The sequence below is a fragment of the Cricetulus griseus genome, chromosome 2 (genome assembly GCF_003668045.3).
Source record: "Cricetulus griseus strain 17A/GY chromosome 2, alternate assembly CriGri-PICRH-1.0, whole genome shotgun sequence".
Taxonomy (NCBI): Eukaryota; Metazoa; Chordata; class Mammalia; order Rodentia; family Cricetidae; genus Cricetulus; species Cricetulus griseus.
Window position 1 is genome coordinate 441604212 of NC_048595.1, and position 20165 is coordinate 441624376.

At 48.6% G+C, this 20165-nt stretch overlaps 1 protein-coding gene across 2 annotated transcripts in view; it reads right to left on the reverse strand.

Annotated features, from left to right (window-relative positions):
* Iqca1 (IQ motif containing with AAA domain 1) overlaps positions 1-20165 on the reverse strand; it is a 112166-nt gene that overhangs the window by 12389 nt on the left and 79612 nt on the right. For both annotated transcript variants that reach the window (XM_035439268.1, XM_035439267.1), the window contains exons 14-16: positions 19432-19539; positions 15580-15779; positions 4309-4395 (exon numbers count right to left, since the gene is read on the reverse strand). In XM_035439268.1, the coding sequence (XP_035295159.1) occupies positions 4309-4395; positions 15580-15779; positions 19432-19539 (395 nt within the window). The remainder of the gene's footprint in view (positions 1-4308; positions 4396-15579; positions 15780-19431; positions 19540-20165) is intronic.

A 20165-nucleotide genomic window follows, 5' to 3' on the forward strand; every position in this document is an offset into this window, starting at 1 on the left:
TATAAGATTGTAATAAACAGTTCCATCCCCAAGTTGGTTTTGGTCAGTGTTTTATCACAGCTAGAAACCTAACTAAGACTCCATCGTAGCAACATTAAATCTTTAACCCAAGAATACCGAATGCCTTGCTGTTTATTTAGGTCTTTGGAATTTCTCCATGCTTTTGTAGTTTTCAGAGCAAGTCTTGTGCTACTTGTGTGCCATGGTGCTTTTTAAAAGCATTTTCTGTGGAGTGGAGATGGGATGGTGGCGGACTGAGAGGTGAGCAGAGATGGAGGGGGAGGACTAGTCCTTTTAGAAGCCAAGTAGGGCAAACAAGCCTTGTAGGGGTGGATAGAATTCCAGGGGTGCATGTGTGAGCCATCCAAAGACTGTTGGAGAAATGACTAACCTGAGGGTTCCAGAAGGCTCCAAACAGGGACACACCTGCATGGCTGGGCCCATCCACCCTTAGTAGCCAGGTTGCTATGGTGATGGCAGTGCCCACTCTTCCCTTTCTGAGGCGGGGTATCATCACTTGCATGCCCTGAGACGGCAGGGAGATCTAAAATTAAGTAGCCTATTTGGATGACAAATGTTGATCCTGGGTGGCATCCATGGTGACACCTTCACACTGAGGAGGTGCATTCTCCCGATTCGGGAATGAGAAAGCAGGGGTGTGTTCATCCGATCCCCGGCTCCCCAGTACAGTTCCATTTCAGAGCTGTTCATTCAGCACAAGACTGGCTCATCAATCATTCCGGGAAAACGTCTCCTGATTAGCTGGCCACCTCCACATCCACCACCCCCCACGGCTGGCCTGCCAGTCTCTCACAACTGTATTACTGTGGGCAATTTCAAATTAGTGGCTAGCATCCACACGGCAATTTCAATTTGCTTTTCTGCAGTTAGCTCCACAAAACGAGCATCACAGCCAGCGCCAACAAAGCAAGCAATTCCCCGGTGGAGACCTATTGTGGAGGCAAGGAAGGCTGGGGCTAGATGAAGCAACAAAGGGTAATGGTGCAGAAAAATGCAGGAGCAGGGACCCTTGCCTCAATCTTTACCTTTGTCTCTGACACGACTGACCGTCTGCTTATAGCAATACCATGGGGCAGGCTCCAGCAAGGGTCTGCCAAGGCAGGGCTGGCTTCCTCAAAGCTGCGTGGGTGAACCCACTCCCCAGAGGATTTGATTTTTCTGACATTTCTGAGGCCTTGTCAAGGGTTTCTGGGGTGACACGGAGGATCAGGGGTGAGTAGGAGGGGGACAATTTCAGAGTTCCTCCGTTTTGGCTCCTAAGACAAGAGGTCTTCCAAAGCAGGTCCCAGGAGAGATATGGTCCCAGGGAGATATGGGATGCAGATGGAACAGAGAACTGGCCCTGTAGCAGAAGGGAAAGTCAGTCTCACATTAAAGGTCTTCTAGTCTGTGAGTGGTATCCAGGCACGTTGAAGGTATGGCCTCCATACTTAGCCTGGTTCTGAATCTCATATTACCCCTTCCTAGCTTGTTCTCTTGAATCTCTGTTTTCTTTTTGTGAGAGACCACCAGGCCTCCTCTCAGGGCTGCTGGGAGTTGTCCTGATATGCTTGCTGTGCCTCTTCTATCTGACATCTCTGTCAGAACCTGTCTTCATACCCCACAAGTGTGGCATCCTGACATAGGCTACACATTCCAGTTTTCTCCTGGCTGGCTAGGCCTTCTCCACCACCTCATTGCTCAGAATGGGACAAGATTCATGAATTTTACTATGTGGGGGTCCTAATCCGAGGCAGAGGTACTGGGGGATACATCACCATGGATATGATCTCCAAGCATGGCAAGAAGCCACTCTGAGCCAAGTGGCCTTGCTCTTTGTACTGTGGCTGTGGTCAGACAGAACTGGCCTCCTGGTTTAGGTAGATGTTTTCTTCTCTAGGCATTTTGTAGTTTGGAGATCAGAGAATCCTTTGGGATAGAGGCTGGGATATGTTGGGAAAAAACAAAAAGAATCTCTGGGTCCCATGTGGACAGAAGCTGCAGAGAATGTTGTCCCAAGTCCTCTTTTCCACAGTAACAATTTCTGGCCTGGCTTTGGTTCCCCCCTTCTGAGCATGGGTGTCCACTTCAGTGGGTTCCCAAGACCTGGTGGCTGCGGAGCTTGGGTAAAGAGTGCAGGCTCAGACCCAGCATGGCAGGAAGGCATTGAGAACTTTGGGGCCCTGCTCCCCTGAGTCAGGCTGGAAGTTGCTGTGCCCAAGTTCTTTGGAGCTTGCCATGCACATATGTGGTTCTTCCCCACAGCACCCACCTCCTGCTGGGATGGCTGGGCCATCCCTGGGCCTTGTGTTCAGGCACCTTAGGAATGGTTTTCCTCAGATTCAGTGGAATATTTTATGTGGTGGTTTGAATGACAATGACTCCTATAAGCTCATAATATCTTAATAATTGATCTCCAGTTGGTAGGACTGTTTGGGAGGACTAGGAGGTGAGGCCTGTTGAAGGGGATGTGTCAGTGGGGTCAGGCTTTGAGGTTTCAAAAGACTCATGCCATTCCCAGTGTACACTCTGCCTCCGGCTCTCAGATCAAGATGCAAGCTCCCAGCTGTTCCTGCTGTCATGCCTTCAGTAGGCCACCGTGGACTCTAACCCCATGAAATCATAAGCCAAATTCAGTGCTTTCTTTTATAAGATGCCTTGGCCATGTTGTTTATCACAGCAATAGAAAAGTAACTAATATGTTCTGGGACTTGTGCAGGGTGTGATCTGTGATCTTCAGAGTGGGGATTTCCCCTGACAGTCACGGATCTTCTTGCCGATGTGGACAGAGCAAAAGTTTGATTGGTTCACAGTGCCTCCTGTGCCTCCCCAGCATCTGTCTCCTACAGAACAGACTCAGCCATGGATGGTGTTGTGGGGTCTGGAGACAAGAGTGGAAGGGTGGACGTGGGGTCTGGAGGGGTGGTCTGTCTGTACCACCGACATTTCCATCCCTGCCAGCTTCCTGCCTTGCACACTGGTTCCCCACGTGGGTTATCTCATTTTGCCGCTTGCCACCAGCATCCCATAAAGCATTCTCAGCCCTCCACTGGCCTTTGATCTCTCATCAACAGGTGCCATTCTTCAGATTCTCTGTGGACTTAGGTTGCTGTAATTTCTGACAGCCGACTGGTAGAGCTAAGGGATCATGGGAGAGGAAGCCAGAGAAATTTCCTGAAGTCAGAGGCTCTTCTGGCTGATAGTTAAATAAGCAGGGAGTAAGAGAGGTTAAGTTATTTGATGAAAGACACACAGCCAGCTAAGGTGTATGGCAGAACCAACTTCTTGAGTTTCACAACACTCAGGCTGAAGTCCTGTGGGAGAGCGATCGCCATGTCCATTAGCAAGCCACATTCGGATTGCATTATACATGTGACCCCTGGCTGAACATAGCCCTGCATTCCCCTTTAGATGATCACGAGGTGATTTCTAGCCTCAGTTTCTCGGACTGAGATTTTTGTCTTCCTCAATGTCTTGACATGGTCAGCAGGGGGAGCTAACCACCAGGTTCCCAGATGAAATAAAATAAATGAGTCTTCCTAAGAGGTTTTGAAATGACAGGGCAATCAGGGCTCATTTGGAGAAGCAAAGAAGGAGCTTTCGGGCTTTACCCAAATCACCTCTACCTGCTGAAAATGATGTATAATACATAAGTGATTAAAATCCTTGTGGATTTAATCAGAAATTCACAGCTAACCACTATTTGCTTTGCTACAAATTGGTGTGGGATAACAAGCCCATGTATCTGTTATTTTTTTTAACTTGTGGGAAATTTGCTGGTGATTTGTGGAGGGAAGTGTGGGGGAGGGGGGCCATTGAAAAAGAGAGAAAAGGAGGAAGGAAGCAATTGAGACTGAGCTCCCCAGAGGCCCCGAATGCAGAGCACTTAGCTTTGCTGTTGATGGCCTTTGTTCAAGAAATTCAGGCCCTTTGCTATTTGTTATTATGAACAATAGGAAATCGTAATAATAACTCCGTGTGTGCCCCTGGCTGTAACTGAGCAGAGTTCTCTGAATTGTTTCTTTGCTCTGAATCATGTTTGGGCTGAAAAACCTCCCTCCTTCCTTTTTCCCCATTTTCTTCCAAATTATGCCTCATAAAAATCAAGGCACTGGCTTCTTTCAAATACTGACAGGCACTTAGGACAGAGAGAGCCTACTGTGGAAGGATTTAAAGCCCCTGAGTCTCCTTTACTGCTTTGAAAAGCTAAGACTTTCTTGAAAGTAGAGACGGTTCCTTGTGAGGGGTCCTCATAGAGGAAGGGGAAAAAAGTTAGAGAATGAAAAGGAAGCCACCAGGAGGACTCACCGGCTTCTCAGACTGTGGGACTTTTTTGTAGAAGGTTTTCTCCGTGTCTTGGATCCACACCACAGAAGGCTGAAGCTGGCGAGCCACCTGCAGGGGACAAGAGCCGGCCTAGAGGTGAATGTATTAGGGATGTTTGGTTTCTTTCCCTGTGGCATCCCTAGTACACTCCAAGGAAGGCAGACCCGCAGGCCACCTAGAAGTCTGTCCCCCAACCCCATCTCAGCTATCATCCATGCACTTAGCATCTCAGTTCCTGCCTGGGAGGTGAGGCCGTGGGGTGGCCTCTGCCCCCACAGGCCTGGACACATTCCTGTATCAATGCCCAGAGCCCCTGCCTAGCTTGGTTTGTGATAAACCACCGGTTTTCAGCTGAAAGTGAATGGGAACTGGGCCACATGTTTTAATCACAGCCTACTCACAGTTCCCAGGTTCATTCAAGTTTGCTTGCTACAAGAAAACAGTTTCATCACAGGCTCCCGTGATGCTGTTTGTTCGTCTGTGTTCACCTGTGCCTTTGTAACTGAGGCTCCCCTGCAGGACGGTGGCGCTGAGCCTTTCTGGAATGAGTGGGGCTTCGTGGCAGAGTTAGGACTGGACTTAACCAAGGCACGTGGATAATTGCCACACACCTAACAATTTCTTCAAAGCACTCCCCTAGTAGCAGAGTTCAAGGATTTTTTTTTTTTTTGCAACATTTTGAGTTTTGTGTGAAATTGTGGTGGACAATGGCACCATCAGCTATGGCACACAGACAGAGTTAGCAACTCTTATTTACACATTTCTTGAAACATCCTCGAGGGAACATCATCCGGGCAGCAGGCATGATTTCAAACCTAGTCATTTGTCCAGTGGCTGATAGAAAAGTCACTAGGGGCCTGACGGCAGAGTCTGTCTCCCTGGCATTATGTGCTAAATGGTAGATTATGGACCTTCAAAGACAAAGTAGATGTTGACTGAACTTAACCCAACCCCTGTATCAGATGCATCTGTGTTCCCCAATGCACTAGGCCACTCAGCAAACTGTAGGATGATTCAGCATGCTTGGGGAGGTAGTAGGCTTTTAGACCCTGGGCCAGAGAGTTTGAAAATTCAAGTCTTATTTTCAAATCCCAGTCCTCAGGTGGTGTGGCATGCAACTAGGGCCGTCCAGCAGTAGGACTGCTCTGTGTCAGACATGGGCACAGGCATTGCACATGTCAGAGCCAGCACACACGCGACACGGCCATCACCCACTGAGCCCTGCCTGCTTGCCCAGGGTTTCAGTGTCTTCAACCTGATCCCCCACAAAGTATGAACCATTTACCGACACCGTATTTACAGACAAGGACACTGAGGGTCAGATGACCTGAGCTATACAGCTGCAAAATGGCAGAAGCAGGTCAGAGGTCAGCACAAAAAAGAGAATAAAAAAATTCAGTCAAGGGGAGGGGCAGGTGGCTCAGTCAATAAGGTCCTTGGTGTGAAAGCATGAGGACCTGAGGTTGAGTCCCTAGAACCCAGGTTAAAAGCTAGCATAGTGATGAATGTCTGCAACCCCAGTGCTGCGAGGAAGGGACAGAAGGATCCCTGGGGCTTGCTGGCTAACTGGTCCAGCCAAAACAGCCAGATCCAGCTTCAGTGAGAGAGACCCTTTTCCTAAAAAATAAGGTGTCCCGTGACTGAAGAAGACGGTTAGTATTGAGCTCTGGCCTCCACACACACATGGTTAGGTTAGTAGATAAGTATATTCTCTCTCTCTCTCTCTCTCTCTCTCTCTCTCTCTCTCTCTCTCTCTCTCTCTCTCACACACACACACACACACACACACCCTCTGTCTGTGCTAGTAACTGACTAAAACAGTTTGTATATGTTGTGTCTGGCTCGGTCCTTCTCCTGCAGCCCCCTTCTCTCCAAATCCCAAGCCCATTTCATTGACAGTGTTCCCTGAAACCTCTACGCCACCCCCTCCAGCTCCAGTGTCGATTTGCAGGCTGCCTGACAGTGGGCTGAAAAAAAACTCAAACCAATTATCTGAGGAGTGGCCAGCAGCAACCAGGCCACCTGCCCGGCAGCTGTCACCCTTTCGGTGACTGCATTCCACAAGATAAAGGGACGTCCTTTCTGCTTTTTCTCATCCTCATCTACAGTCTTTTATTTAATAAAATCACTGCCCAGAGATGTCAAAGCATCTTCTTTCATGGCTCTCCAGCTTCAACATTCTTGAGTCTCAAGGGAAGGTCACACACGCACTGCAGCTAGAGGGAGTAGGGCCAGTGATCCCACTCCAGTCCTGCAGCGAGGGATCCACCAAGGTGAGGTGAGGACTGAGGTGGTGAGGACTCAGAGAGAGGCACAGAACGGTGCAGGATGGAACCTCCACCTGAACAACGCCAGCCCCAGCTGGGAAGCCATGAGAAGGGACGGTCAGAGGGAGACTATCAGGGGGTGTCGGCTGAAACTTGTGCTTAAGAGTTTACTCTGCCATGTGTGTATGCTCTGGTCTGTGGAAGGTACATGATGGGGCAAGGAGGAGCCAGAGTCAGACGCAGCTTCCTTTCCCCACAGCACAGTAGTTTTCCTTGGGATGATATTGGAAGCTCTTGACCAGTGGTTCTCAACATATGAGGTTGTGACCCCTTTGGGGGTTGAATGAGCCTTTCACAGAGGTGGCCTAAGACCACCAGAAAGCACAGATATTTACATTCCAATTCATAACAGTAGCAAAATTACAGCTGTGAAGTAGTAATTAAAATAATTTTATGGTGGGGTAGGTCACCACAACATAAGGAACTTTGTTAAAGGATCACAGCATTAGGAAGTCTGAGAACCACTAATCTAGATCATTATGTTCTGGCTGGGAAAGGATACTTGTGTGGCTGGGTACCACTGGCATCAGGGTTTTTAAGTTTTAAAAATTATCATTATAGATGGTTATGTGAGGCCATTTTCATGTTTGTATATAATATACTTTGAGCAGATTCCCATAATTCCTCTCTACTCTCCCCATGACTCCCATGCTTTGTCCCATGATTCCCTTTCCTCCAGTTTCCTGTCTATGTCCACCGGGTCTCTAAACACCTGTGTCCTCCCTCTTCTCTCACTCTATCAGAAAGGTCACATGAAATACAGTCACTTTGCTCTTGGGAACATGAGTGTCTAATTTTCCTGCCCTTCCTATGGGAAGGCTGAGTGGCCACAGGACTTCTGGTGAGAAAAGAGTGGCCCCGATAACTGAATGGTGAGGAGAGATTAGAGAAATGGGGGCCACCTTTCTTAGAGAATGAAGACATAGGCGTGAGGAACTCTGAGGAGTGGGACCAGCTTTCCCAATTTTTGCTTGAATGTAAGATGAGGATGATTTTCTCTTTCTTCCTTTAGCGGCTCAGGACGGAGGAGCTCTGAGGCACTGTGTGAGTGACTGGGTCATAAACCATAAAGATGAATAACGCAGGGACCCATTTCAAGGAGCTAGGACCTCAAAGAGCCAGGAAAGCAGGAGATGGCAGGTGCGAATGTGCAGGTGGCTCAGGGACAGCAAAGACCGGGGGACTCAGAGGGAGGGTGGCAGGGGTAACTGGAGTGAAGACTGCAGACACAGACTAAGGCAGACAGAGCTTCAAGGTTTCCAGATGGTCACACTGGAGGGGGAAAGCACTTGCCATGCCTTGGGTGGGAGCCAGGCTGTTGGGCACAAGGGCTTTTTGGGGTGGTCCCAGAAGGGGTCAGAGGCTGAGAGCCATGTGATGGAATTTGCTTACATCTTAGAATCCATGGACAGACAGCCTGGGAAGACTTCAAGGTTCTGTGTGAAGGTCAGTATGTGAGGTCTGCTGTAGCTTGCACTATGCTGGCAAATGGGCAGCCGTGACTCTGTGGGCAGTGAGTATTGAGAAGGGCAAGGATGGAGGTAGACAGGCAGCAGAAGCTTCTGAAGAGGGCAGGTGACAGGAAGTTTGGCATGGACTGGAGGGGCATATAGAGTTGGCCATACACACTGGAAGTTCATTTGGGGCTGGTGCTTGGAGAAGTAGATGTGGGGTGAACAAGGGAATAGTAAGACTAAAAAGAACCCGATGAAGAGGAAGTGATGATGTCAGCTTGAGCCACTGTGATCTTGAGGGTAGCTGACATCAGAAAAGACCAGTGGTCCAGGAGGGAGATGATCTAGAATGGGGCTGGAAGTATTGCAAGGGGAGGGGAGGGTTGGATAGATTATGGCTGGCATAGAGCCCAAGGACTCCTTCAGGAAGTCACTGTTGAAGGAAGATGGGGCCCTGGAGGGAAGCCATCCTGGAAGCAGGTGCAAGAACGAGTTGGCTGCTGGCAGTGATGGTCAGGAAGTTGAGTAGCTAGTGGCCTTGGCAGCAGTGTCGGGGACAGAAGGCAGGTGACAGGCTGCTGAAGTGTGTGTGGACAGAGTCTAGAAGACAAAGAGGGACTTTCAGGAAGATGTGCACAGTGCATTGGGGAAGTGCAGCCATATCTAGGCAGTGTGTGTCCAGGACTAAGTGCAGGAAGACCACAGAGATGCCACCTCAAGAGGTGGAAAAGCCGGAGAAGACATCTTTGGAGGGAGACAAGGTAGGGCATGTGGATGGAGCGAGGGGGAGAGCACTCCCACTGTGGGACACTGTGTGACCCTGAGAGACGAGGAGTTAGACAGACTCCCTGGCAGGGAGACAGATAGAGATGGGTCATTGCTAGGCAATAAAGGTGGCGAATATCCAAGATGGCCAGCTTCGCCCTCAACCCTCTGACTTGACATAGAAGTCTGGCAACCTAAAACAAAGGCCTTGTGGGCTTTTATCTCCCACAAGCAGGCTCTTGGCTGATGGTCTGGCTCAACAAGTTCAAGGCCTGCTCAGGACATGTCACAACAGTTCTGGACCAATCAACCATCCTGCCTTTCTTCAAGCTGGCTGACTCTCCAGGGGCTTTAAGACCCCCAAGCCTTTCAGAAGAAACTGGCTAATTTTGAGTCACCCTCTGCGGAGGGCGTTCTCTATGTTCCTGTGCCCACTGCATGGGTGTTTCCTCACCCCCAATAAACACTGTTTTTCAGCTGATGATTCTGTCTTTGGGTGCTGCTACCTTTCACACTTTAGATTTTTCCTGCCTTTTAATTTTTTTAACTGGCAGAGAAAATGAACCCAATCAAGTCCCCTAGACTGTGTCATTTTGGGGACTCTTTTTGGATTTCTTCTGAAGAACTTTACCAACTGGACATATTGGCAGATGTACTGAGCAGACATGTCTGCCAAGGAAAAGGTCTCTTTCTATTGCAGCACCCACCAGTCAGAGCTCCAGAGCACAGACTGGCACAGACACCTTGACTTCGTCCATCCCACATCTGTCTTCAGACATTTCCTGTCTTTGCAATCCCTTCCATGTCAGTCACAGAAATGAGAAGGGTCTGTGACCCTGTGAGCACTGTCCCATCGACTGTTATGTAGGCTGCCCATTATCCAAATAGGAATGCACTTCTCTAACATCCCGATAACATGAGGGACTGTCATTCATGGTTCTAACATTATTTTGAACATACAGATGGTTGCTGACCTACCCTAGACCTAACAGTACTTAGACCCACATTTGGGGGGCATGTGGTTGATATTCCCTTAGAATGACTTCTGGGGAGACAGGGCCTGATGGAAGTCACCCATAGGCTGTGTGGTTTTAAAGTCACAGCCTCCTGAGTGGCCTACCTGTCTACATCCCCGACGCCTAGTGAACAGACCACTACAAGATGACTAAAAGCATGTCAACTCTGGGCTGTTAATCTGTCACCTGTTCAAAGGGTAGCATGCATTTTCTCTTTTCCCAGGTCCTTATACTCTTTCAAAGCTTTGTCACTAAACACCAGTGTAGGCCACAAGGCCAGATTTTGACTACGCCAGCAGAAGACTATGTGTTTAGTTTGCTACCAGCATGGCTGTAGGTAATACCTCTGCATGACCGTGATGATAAATAATGGCCACTTTGGTCACTTGCAAAAGTTGAAAGTGGTGCTTTGGATGAGAATGGCTCCCATAGGCTCTTATCTTTGAATGCTTATTCATCAGGGAGTGGCACTTCTTGAGAAGGATCAGAAGAATTAGGAGGTGTGCCTGTTGGAGAGACTCTGCTACTGGGGTTAGTCTTTGAGGTCTCAGAAGCTCACACCAGGGCCAGTCTCCTTCTTCAAAGTTCTTTTCATCTTTCTCTTCCTGTACTTGTTGACTATCAGTCTTATGCTACTATTTAGTCTTAGATGGAGTTTATTATGAGCTTTGGGCTTCATTCCCAAGTGACCTGCTTCTGGGAAGAACCAGACCCAGGGTGCCAGGGCCACTGCCGGCCTCACAGGGTCCATAGTCACGGTGTGGGTCCCATTTGTTTAATTACACCAGTTCTTTATAAGAACTCCTTTGACTTGAGTTGACAAGGCTTGGATGACTGGGAATCATCTCTGCTATTTCTATGTCTAAGATGCTGATAATCACTGTTGCTGGAGGCTCTCCCTGCCTGTACCTCAACTTGTCTATCTGCTTCTCTCACTTGGAGGCTCTGTTTACCAACAATATGTGCTCCAGCCTGCTATTCCATATTCTTTTTGTATATGTGAGTATTAGCCAAAAATTTTGACAGTTTGCTAATGAAAAATTATATCTATTGGTCTTTTAATCTTCACATAGCTATAGAGAAGCTTCATTTAAATCATGCAGATAGTTTGAGGTCATGGCCAATTAAATGTAATTGAACGTCTAGAAGTCATGTGGGATAGTTCACACCGTGGCCAGCAGAGGGCTCTTCAGTCCTATCAAATATCAAATGTCTCTGTCAATTTCTGACTAAGCCGGATATTCATGAAAGCAAGGAAGCCTCCATCACTGAGTTCTGTGAATCCCAATGGTCAACACAGGCATCAGACCTCAGGGCACATTGGCTGAACTGTTAACACATGCTTACATCATGTATGTTACAGTCAAGAGCCCTGATGTCTTTAGGAATCTCTCCCATAGGATCCCCCTCGACTGGATAGGGGGAATTTAGGAAAACAAAACCCAACTAATGCTTTCTAAGCTATTGCCTCCGTTTACCTCACTCATTCCTTCACTCATTCGCTCTTTATTCACGAGCACTGGTAGAGCTGTGGCTGGAGGGAGGGAACCTTTAATGGTGGGTACCCCTCCCTGCCTGTAGGGGGTGCAGTATCCTCCCCCCCCCCAGTGTGTGTGTGTGTGTATGTGTGTGTGTGTGTGTCTGTCTATCTGTCTGTCTGTCTGTCTGTCTGTCTGTCTCTCTCTCTCTCTCTCTCTCTGTCTCTCTCTCTCTCTGTCTCTCTGTCTCTCTCTCTGTCTCTCTCTCTCTCTCTCTCTCTCTCTCTCTCTCTCTGTGTGTGTGTGTGTGTGTGTGTGTGTGTGTGGTGCTGCCATGCTGGAGAGGAATGGAAGGGTTCAGGTTATTGGGGGTTCACATTCTTTACCCTTTGAGGGTTTATGCTCAGTGTCCAGGACCCTTGATTTTCACACCTGATGCTGTACCAAGGTTTCTGTTCCCCTTTCCCTCTTTCTGATTATCTTTCCATCTTCACCCCTGCACTCTCTCTCTCTCTCTCTCTCTCTCTCTCTCTCTCTCTCTCTGTGTGTGTGTGTGTGTGTGTGTGTGTGTGTGAGCATGCATGTGTATATGTGTGCATGTTGTGCCAGAAATTGACCTAGATGTCACTCTTTGGGGCATCGAGGGGTCCATTTGAATAGTACGTGAAGACATTTTTTTCTGCACTCCCACTGTTTTAACTTTCTATTGTTAATTGCTGTCTTCTTGTGCTATCTTGTATACAACCAGCAAAGCGACTTCAAGTTCTAGCAAGAGGCTAACTTAGTTTTCAAACTGAAAATGATAATCAACAACAGTGCAGAAGTATGCTAAAACTGGGAGTCTAGTTGAAGCAAAGGAGGCTTCAACTAGATTCCTAGCTGGGGAGAGAAAAACTAGGGATGCAGGGACCCATAAGAAAGGCTCTTCGCTCTGATGGGCAGTGTGTGGGGGCAGGCAGGGCAGGCAGGGCAGGGCAGGGCTGGTAGGAATGAAATACAATGGTGCTGTTACTGTACTTAGGGGAGAGATCAGGATGGAGGGGTGCTACCCTGTGTAAAATACAAGGATCCTTTAGGAGCAAGGGCCACAAAATGGACTTGAACCTGTAACCTGTAATCTGTAAACCTGAGGTTTGCTTTCCCACCCTATTTTTCCGGTGAATGGGATTCTGAGCGCCCCCAACTGGCCGCAAAAGCATACAGAGTTTCCTAGCAGTTGCAGCGTCTCCCAAAAAGATTAATTCAGGCATAGGGATTAGTCTCAAGAGGCATGATGGGTAATAAGACCCTTTTTATTCATCTCCAGCAAATCCCACAGAGCCAGCCTTACTGCCCTTAAGCTCACAGCCTGGGTCCTACATTCGACAGCAAGCCACACTCTCCGGTTTCCTGCCCTTGACTGGCCTAAGCAAGCTCCCAATCCTGCCTTCCTCTGGTTAATTAGATGCAGATAACTGCTATGTCAGTCATGTTGGGGCACAGTGGTCTCTTGGAGCAGTCTTTAATTGAATGACTCCCACTCCAGAGACTTCTGGGTCTTTCATTAATCAGCTACATACACAACAAAGGTGACGCTTAATGAGGTGTGTGTCAGGCTTCCGACACCACAGGGCCTTGGTGGATGATGTGCAGGTCTACATTTTAATAGCTTGATGTCTAGTATTTTCTGTCTACATAATGTCGGGTTGTGATTACTCTCGTAAGTGCAACGATTGCTTATCTGTTATCAAGACAAGGGCTCTCACGTCCCTAGAATGAGAACATAAGGCTCAGGTCACTGGCAGTGCCCAGAGTCACACCAGAAATCATGTGTCGAGTGAAGGAACCCAGGTACAAGTTGTTTATTCATAACTCAGGTTATGAACCATGAAGGGTCTGGATGAACTTTGGGGGTCACACAGCAGCACCGTGACCCCAGAAAGTTATTCCTTCACATCGTGACTCTGTTTTCTTATGGGTGATGAAGGCAGTGGCACTCTCTACATCATAGAATGTTGTGAGACTCTGTTACTATTGGAGTTTGATTTCTGTTGCTGTGATAAAATATCTGGACTAAAAGCAACATTGCAGTGGGGTGTTGGGATTTAGCTCAGTGGTGGAGTGCAATTTAGCAAGCACAAAGCTCTGGGTTTGGACCTCAGCTTCAGGGAGCTGGGCAACATAGGGCAGAAAGGGTTCATTTGACTTACACTTCTAGGCTTCAGTCTATCATAGCGGGAAAGTCAAGGCAGAAACTTCAAACAACTAGTCATGTCATATTCACAGCTAAGAGCAGAGGGTAATGAATGCTTGTTTCTTTGCTTATGTTGATTTCTTTATTCTTTTTTAAAACATTTTTTAAAGATTTATGTATTTATTATGTATACAGTGTTCTGTCTGCATGTATGCCTGCAGGCCAGGAGAGGGCACCAGATCTCATTACAGATCATTGTGAGCCACCTTGTGGTTGCTGGGAATTGAACTCAGGACCCTTTTCTGAAGAAAAGGACCCATTACTTTTAACTGCCAAGCCATCTCCACAGCCCCTGGTTTCTTTATTCTGACACAATTCAGGACCTCCTGCCTAGGAAATGGTGCTGCCCACAATGGACTGTATCTTTCTACATCAATTAGCAACCAAGACAATCCTCACAGACCAATCTGATGAAGACAATTCCTCTTTGAGACTCTCCCCAGGTGATTCCAGGCTGTGTCATATCAACGGTTTGAACTAACCAGCACACATTCAGAGCAGTGTGCACAAGAGTGTCTGCTAGGGAAATGCTGGTGCTTGCAATTTATGTGTCATGAGGATGCCCATCCTGGATACACAAACAATTCTAACAAACCAAGAAGCCAACATAGAAGGGAGGTGCACAGGGAGCTGGAGATAGCTCAGGTGGTAAGCACTTGCTCAATAATGAAGACCGAAGCTTGATCTCCAGTCAGTACTCATTTAAGCCAGCTGGGCATGGGTGTGTGCTTCCAGTTCAGGGCTGGGGAGGTAGAGATAGGCAGATCTCTGGTGCTGGCTAATTGGCAAGCCCAGCCTGCTTGGTGAGTTCAGACCAGTGAGTGACCCAGTCTCCTAAAGTGAAGCGGATGGTATCTGAAGAATGGCACCCAAAGTTGACCTCTGGCTGTCACGTGCATTCTTACACGTGTGTATGCTTACCCCCGCTCACACAAGTGCATCCCACACATGCAAGCACCAACACACCCTCCTCACCCATCCATCCATACAGAGTAGTCAAGGTCCAGAAGAGATATTTCACAAGAGGAGGCAGTCATGTGAGCTGAGCACATTGGAGGTGTTGCACTGTAGCGTTCCTTTGTAACAAGCATTAAAGAAGGGGGGGGGGCAACACTCCCTAAGAGTCCTATGGTGAGAGGTGGCAGGAACAAAGTCCATTTCACTCATCTCATACACTGGGTCAGTATTCCTAGGAGGGGCCCACGTCGGTGTTTCCACAGCACTACCATCCCCATGCTTTATAGCTCTGAAAGGCAGGTTCAGCCCAGTGCCCAGCCTGGACAGTGAGTGCAACCACATTGGTTTCTATAGTCAAAGCTGACAGTCTAACAACTAAAGGCGGGTTGACCGGCAGGCGGATAACCCCAAGGTCCTTAGCCAAGTCAAAATTACATCTTGTAAAATCTTCATATCATATATAAAAGATTCCTATCAGAGTTCGTTAGGATTCATTCCTTTTGGTGATGGGACCCAAAGGGCTTGTTAAGAACTTAACTAAGGTCACAGAACTGGCAGTGCGCTGGGTCCTCTGAGATGCTGTCTGTGACCCCGTGTCATCCTTGTCTGTTAGCCTCCTGCACTGGGCTTAGTTCCCTGCAGGTTCCTCCTTCAGACCCATTGGGAGAGCCAGAGCTCAGAGTATTGGAGTGCTGTAATTTATACCACATGAGAAACCATCCAAGCACAGATCTGATGCTGAGGAGCTGAGGAAGTCAAACGTGGGTTTGATTTTCCAGGAGACACACAGACATTTTCAGCAAGGAACCCTGTGGCCACAGGAGTCAGGGCTGGGCAGCACAGTAGGGTGTTTACACTCCAAAGAAGCTGTTTCTAATTGTGGGATGCTCAGCCAGATGTGAGAACGAGTTAATTTATGGAGGCATGAAAATGGGAGTTCAACACCAGTGTGTCCGCTGGCCTAGAAAAATGACCTGCAGGAACGTGTGTCACTTAGAATGGAAAGGGAGCCACAGCACGTACCTTGAAGACCAGATGCAGCATCATCTGCAGGCCGTTCTTGCCGGGGTACTTCCCTGCGATGTTTGAGGAGGACAAGTTGAAGAGGTTAGCTCCGGTTTCTGTGCAGATGGCGTGGACCAGCATTTTCTTCCCTACCCCTGGAGGCCCGGCCAACAGCAGCGACTTCACCAAGGGAGCTTTCTCATGCACTTCTGCAGACCCTGCAAAAGGCAGAGGCCAATGCTGTTGAGTGCTGCCCAGAAAACCAGAGTCCTTATGATGCCAGGCTGCCCCGGGCTGTGGCTGTATTGTATGAAGGGGTCTCTGTGGCCATGATGAATACATGGATATCAAGTCATGCCCATGGCTCACCTTCTGCCCCAGTGGGCTCTGGGGCCTCTCTGGGGTCCTCCAGGCCAGCTTTTCTTCCCTGGTCCCACATTTTTCCAAACTCACAATTTTAAAGAGCATTCCTGCCCTGAAATAGCTTACCCAAGCTTTTCTTTTCTTTCTTTCTTTCTTTTTTTTTTTGTGATGGTTGTGGGGTTTCTCTGTCAAGAGCTTCACTAAATCCTCTGAGAGCTTGGGAATGGAATGCAGAGAGACAGACAATGAGGTCTGCTGAAATGTGTTCATTTTCCCTGGGACCTTCTTTTCTACTATGTATTGAAGTATATGAGACAGATGAAAGGCCAAGGGCCAGGGAAAAAGCCTCGGGAGGTGTTCCTCCTGAGCTCGGCCTAGACTGTCAGGAACAAAGGTCATCTGGCACTTGGCAATAAAGTAACTTGGATTATCATCTTGCTGCCTCCTGTCCTCATCCCCACAGTATATACTTCAGGCCAGGTGTTCTCCAATATGGGGTTGGGAGTAGCAGAACAGGGCAGGGGGCACTCAGTAGGTACAAGGGGCACAGATTCAGTGCTAGTCAGTGTGGTGTGGGGAGCAGCTGTCCTTGAGGGACTCTGGTTTTGATGACTCTGGGAGCCCATGTTTTGGCTGTTAATATGTGAATATAATGATAATAATATTAACAATAAAACCTGAGACAGGGTCTCATCCTATAGTCCGGACTGGCCCAATCCTTTTTCTCTGCCTTTCTAAGGCTAGGATCACAGCCATGTGCCGTCATGCCTGGCTCAATATAATTTGTTCCTTCCTTTCCTTTCAGGTATAATTGAAAAGATACAGGAATTACGTGAAAATCAGAAACATATTTTCATAGTTGTTCACCATTCTCCATATTCTTTCCAGTGACATAAACAAGGGTGCATTGTTTGTGGTTGGTGGGGGCTACAGCAATATGACACCATGGAGGAGGTATAATTTTTTGCTGGCAGGAGAAATAGGCCATTCATTTGTCTTTCGTTCGTTCCTGGGTATGGAAGGATGCTTTGGCCATGGTCCCGACAAGACCTGGGTGCTCCTGTGGCTAAGTAGGGTGGGCTTTAAATGTGGAACTGTCTTGAGACATGCTGCTAAGAGTTTATGGTTGGGAAGGCTCTGAACCCTGAGAAGGTGAACCTGCAGCAGGAAGCCAGGACGGGACTGAGACTAAGGTGTACTTGGAATGGGAGGCAAAGGGTGCGTGGGACCTCAAGATCCTCAGATCCTGGAGAAGCTAAAATTAAGCTAGGGGCCTCAGCTGGAGGAGGGGATCCCAGGAGCAGTGTGTGAGAAAAGTCTCAGCGATGGAGGCACAATGACTAACCAGGTGGGTCTCGAGGAAGCTGTGCACATTTTGATTGGTGCGGTGTCAGGGGAAAGACAGTGACAGGCAGGTGAGGAGACTGGTGACAGTTGGGTGTCTGAAAGGGATGGGGATTATAGGCTTGCCAAGGGTGCTGGCTGGGGCCGGGGTGGGAGAGTCTGGGAAGAATGGCCAGGGGAAAGGACAGTGTGAAGGATGGAATCTGGGGAGGGACAGGAGACGCTGAGGAAGATGTGCCCCCCCTCCCCGTGCTCGCAGGATGTCAAGTTTTGGGGGAGGGATCACCCAGACCATTCAGAGGCGAGGAGGGTGGTCCAGGGAAGGGCCCTGTGGTTGCGGCTCGGCTAATCCAGAGAGCCAGGGGACCTCACAGGCCTGGCAACTGCAGCTCTTCCTGACATGCTCATGGAGTGGTCTAGAGATTCAGGACATTTCCAGCTTTGGGCATAGGGCCTGTTTAAGGTCTGGAGGACTGTAGAGTAACAAGAGGGTTGGTGTTCTAGCCCTGGCCCCACTTTTGCCATCTGGAGACAGAGGACTCTGGAGGGTAGGTGACAGTAGGGTTCAGGAGAGGAAGGGACTATCGGAGCAAACCCAGATCTACCCAGAAAAATGCCCTCCCCAGCACCCTCAGCCTCTTCTCTGGATCTTCCAGGACCTGATTAGATACATCCTGGGCTTTCTCTTACACCCTGAGGGGTTTATGGAGTCTCAACCCTAGTCCTAGTCACTTAGGATGGGACTCTGTCTCATGACCAGATGTGGAAAGTGGCCTCTGTGGGCTTCTGCCTATGGCTGCCCCCGAGGTGAACAATCCATGTCCCCTAAAACCCTGCCTCATTCCTTTTGTAACAGGGCACCACTGAGGTTTCCCCAGTGACCGTGGGGAAGCAAGTGGCCTCTTCAGGAATTGTACAGGCAGCAGCCAGCATCTCCTCAGGTTGCTCTCACTGGCGGCTAGAGGTGACGCATGAACTTTACATCAAACACCCGGAAGCATATCTGTGCACATAGCTCATCTGCCCTGCTTGTGTCTGCATTCTTGACAGGTGACATAAAGCTCTCTCAGGAGAACAATCTCTCCAGCTAATTCTGGCCGGGAGGGCTTGGCAGCTGTCGATGACAGCCAGGGCTGGGGGTGGAGTGGGGTGGGGTGGGGCATGGGAGGGTCCTCCATGACAAAGGGGTGGGGGAGGAGGAGGGGGCAGACTGCCTCCTGAAGGAAGGCTTCTGAAGCAGAATGGGAAACCATGCACAGCGGGGACCTGGGTGCTAAGGGAACAAATGTAGCCCACCCTTGGGCAGGAAGAGCTGCTGGCAAACCTACTGGCTCGTTGTGTTTCCTGTCTTCCACTATGTCACAGCAAGCTGCGAGGCTCCATGTACTTTATTAAGTTGGCCCTGTGAATGGTACAGACTGAGTGTGTTGACATTAAGTCATGTGCTCCAATAGGTTATATTTGTATGAGACACAGTATGAACTATAGTATCTGTATATTTCTACTGCCCTTAAATTACATTTACTATTTCTGATGTAACATCAGGAGAGGCCATGAGGCTTTCTTGCCAACAGACTTAAGTTCTTAAGTTAAAGCCAGAAAGTTATTGAAGCAGGTGAAACAGCAGTGATTTCTAGTTTGTTTCCGAGCTGTGGGCAGAGTTCTGTCTGTCGGGGTGTTGTCCTCCCAAGGCAGCCACCAAGCAGAGGGAAGGGGGACTGACTCCATGCCTTCCTGTATCGCTAGGCGTGTCCTAAAGCCCTGTCTGGAGAACTGTGATGGAATTCTTTTGGGATATCAGGGGACATCGGGAGAGCCTCGGGGAAAGTGTTAGCACACAGGAAAGACATTCTACAGATTTCAGAGAGGAATGCTCAGGACCCAGCCATAGAAGGTAGTATGTGAAGGCACATAGCCACCTTAGTCCTTGGGCTCAGCTGACTGACTTCACAGAGGCCACCTCTCTCCAATGGACTGCCATAACGCAAACTAGACCCAAAGATGTCACAGAAACATTCTTCCCAGCATGCCCTTCTCTGTTGGGCAGGTACTATGGAAGTGAGATAAGGCTTCATATTAAAATAAAAAAGTCCTTTTAGGGTCAAACAGGAAATACCACCAAGGCACTTGAGGCCTCAGCTTGTGGAAGTGGCTAGTCCTTACCCAAAGGCAAGATCCCATACAGTGTGATGAGCTGTCTCACATCCAGGAGGGAGGGCATGGGCTCTATGGCTACTTGGCGCAGAGTGGTTCCCAGATAGCTGTACTCACCTGGGGAGGAAGGAAACCTGGGTGAGTGAATGGGAAAAATGAAGGATCAGAGAACATAGAGGCAACATGGAAGAGCCGTCATGGAGGGTATGTCTGTCCTCCTCATACTGAACTATTATGCCAACACAATACAGAGTCATCTGAGAGGAAAGCTGTGATCAAGGCATTGCCCAGATAGATTGACCTGTGAGCTTGTCTATGGGGAGGTTGTCCATGGCAGAGAATTGATACAGGAAGGCCCAGCCCACAATGGACCGCACCATCCTTAGGTGGGTAGTTCTGGGCTGTATAAGAAAGCTAGCTAAGTATAGATGAGTAAGTGAACAAAAATCAGAAGGGTGAGGCAGCAGAAAGTCTTCCTCCAGGAGTGGTTCCTGCCCTGACTTCTGTCACTGATGAACTGTGACCTGGAAGTGTAAACCAAATAATCACTTTTCTCCCTGGGTTGCTTTTAGCTAGAGGATTTTTATCACAGCTATAGAATGAGCCCAAGAGAAACCAGGCAAGAAAACATAGCTATGCCAGCAGTAATAAAAGGTAAGTTACATTAACAGTTACAGTAATCTCACAGGGAAAAAATACTGGCTGCTTAGCATGTACCAGGTCCCGGATTTGATCCTCAGCAC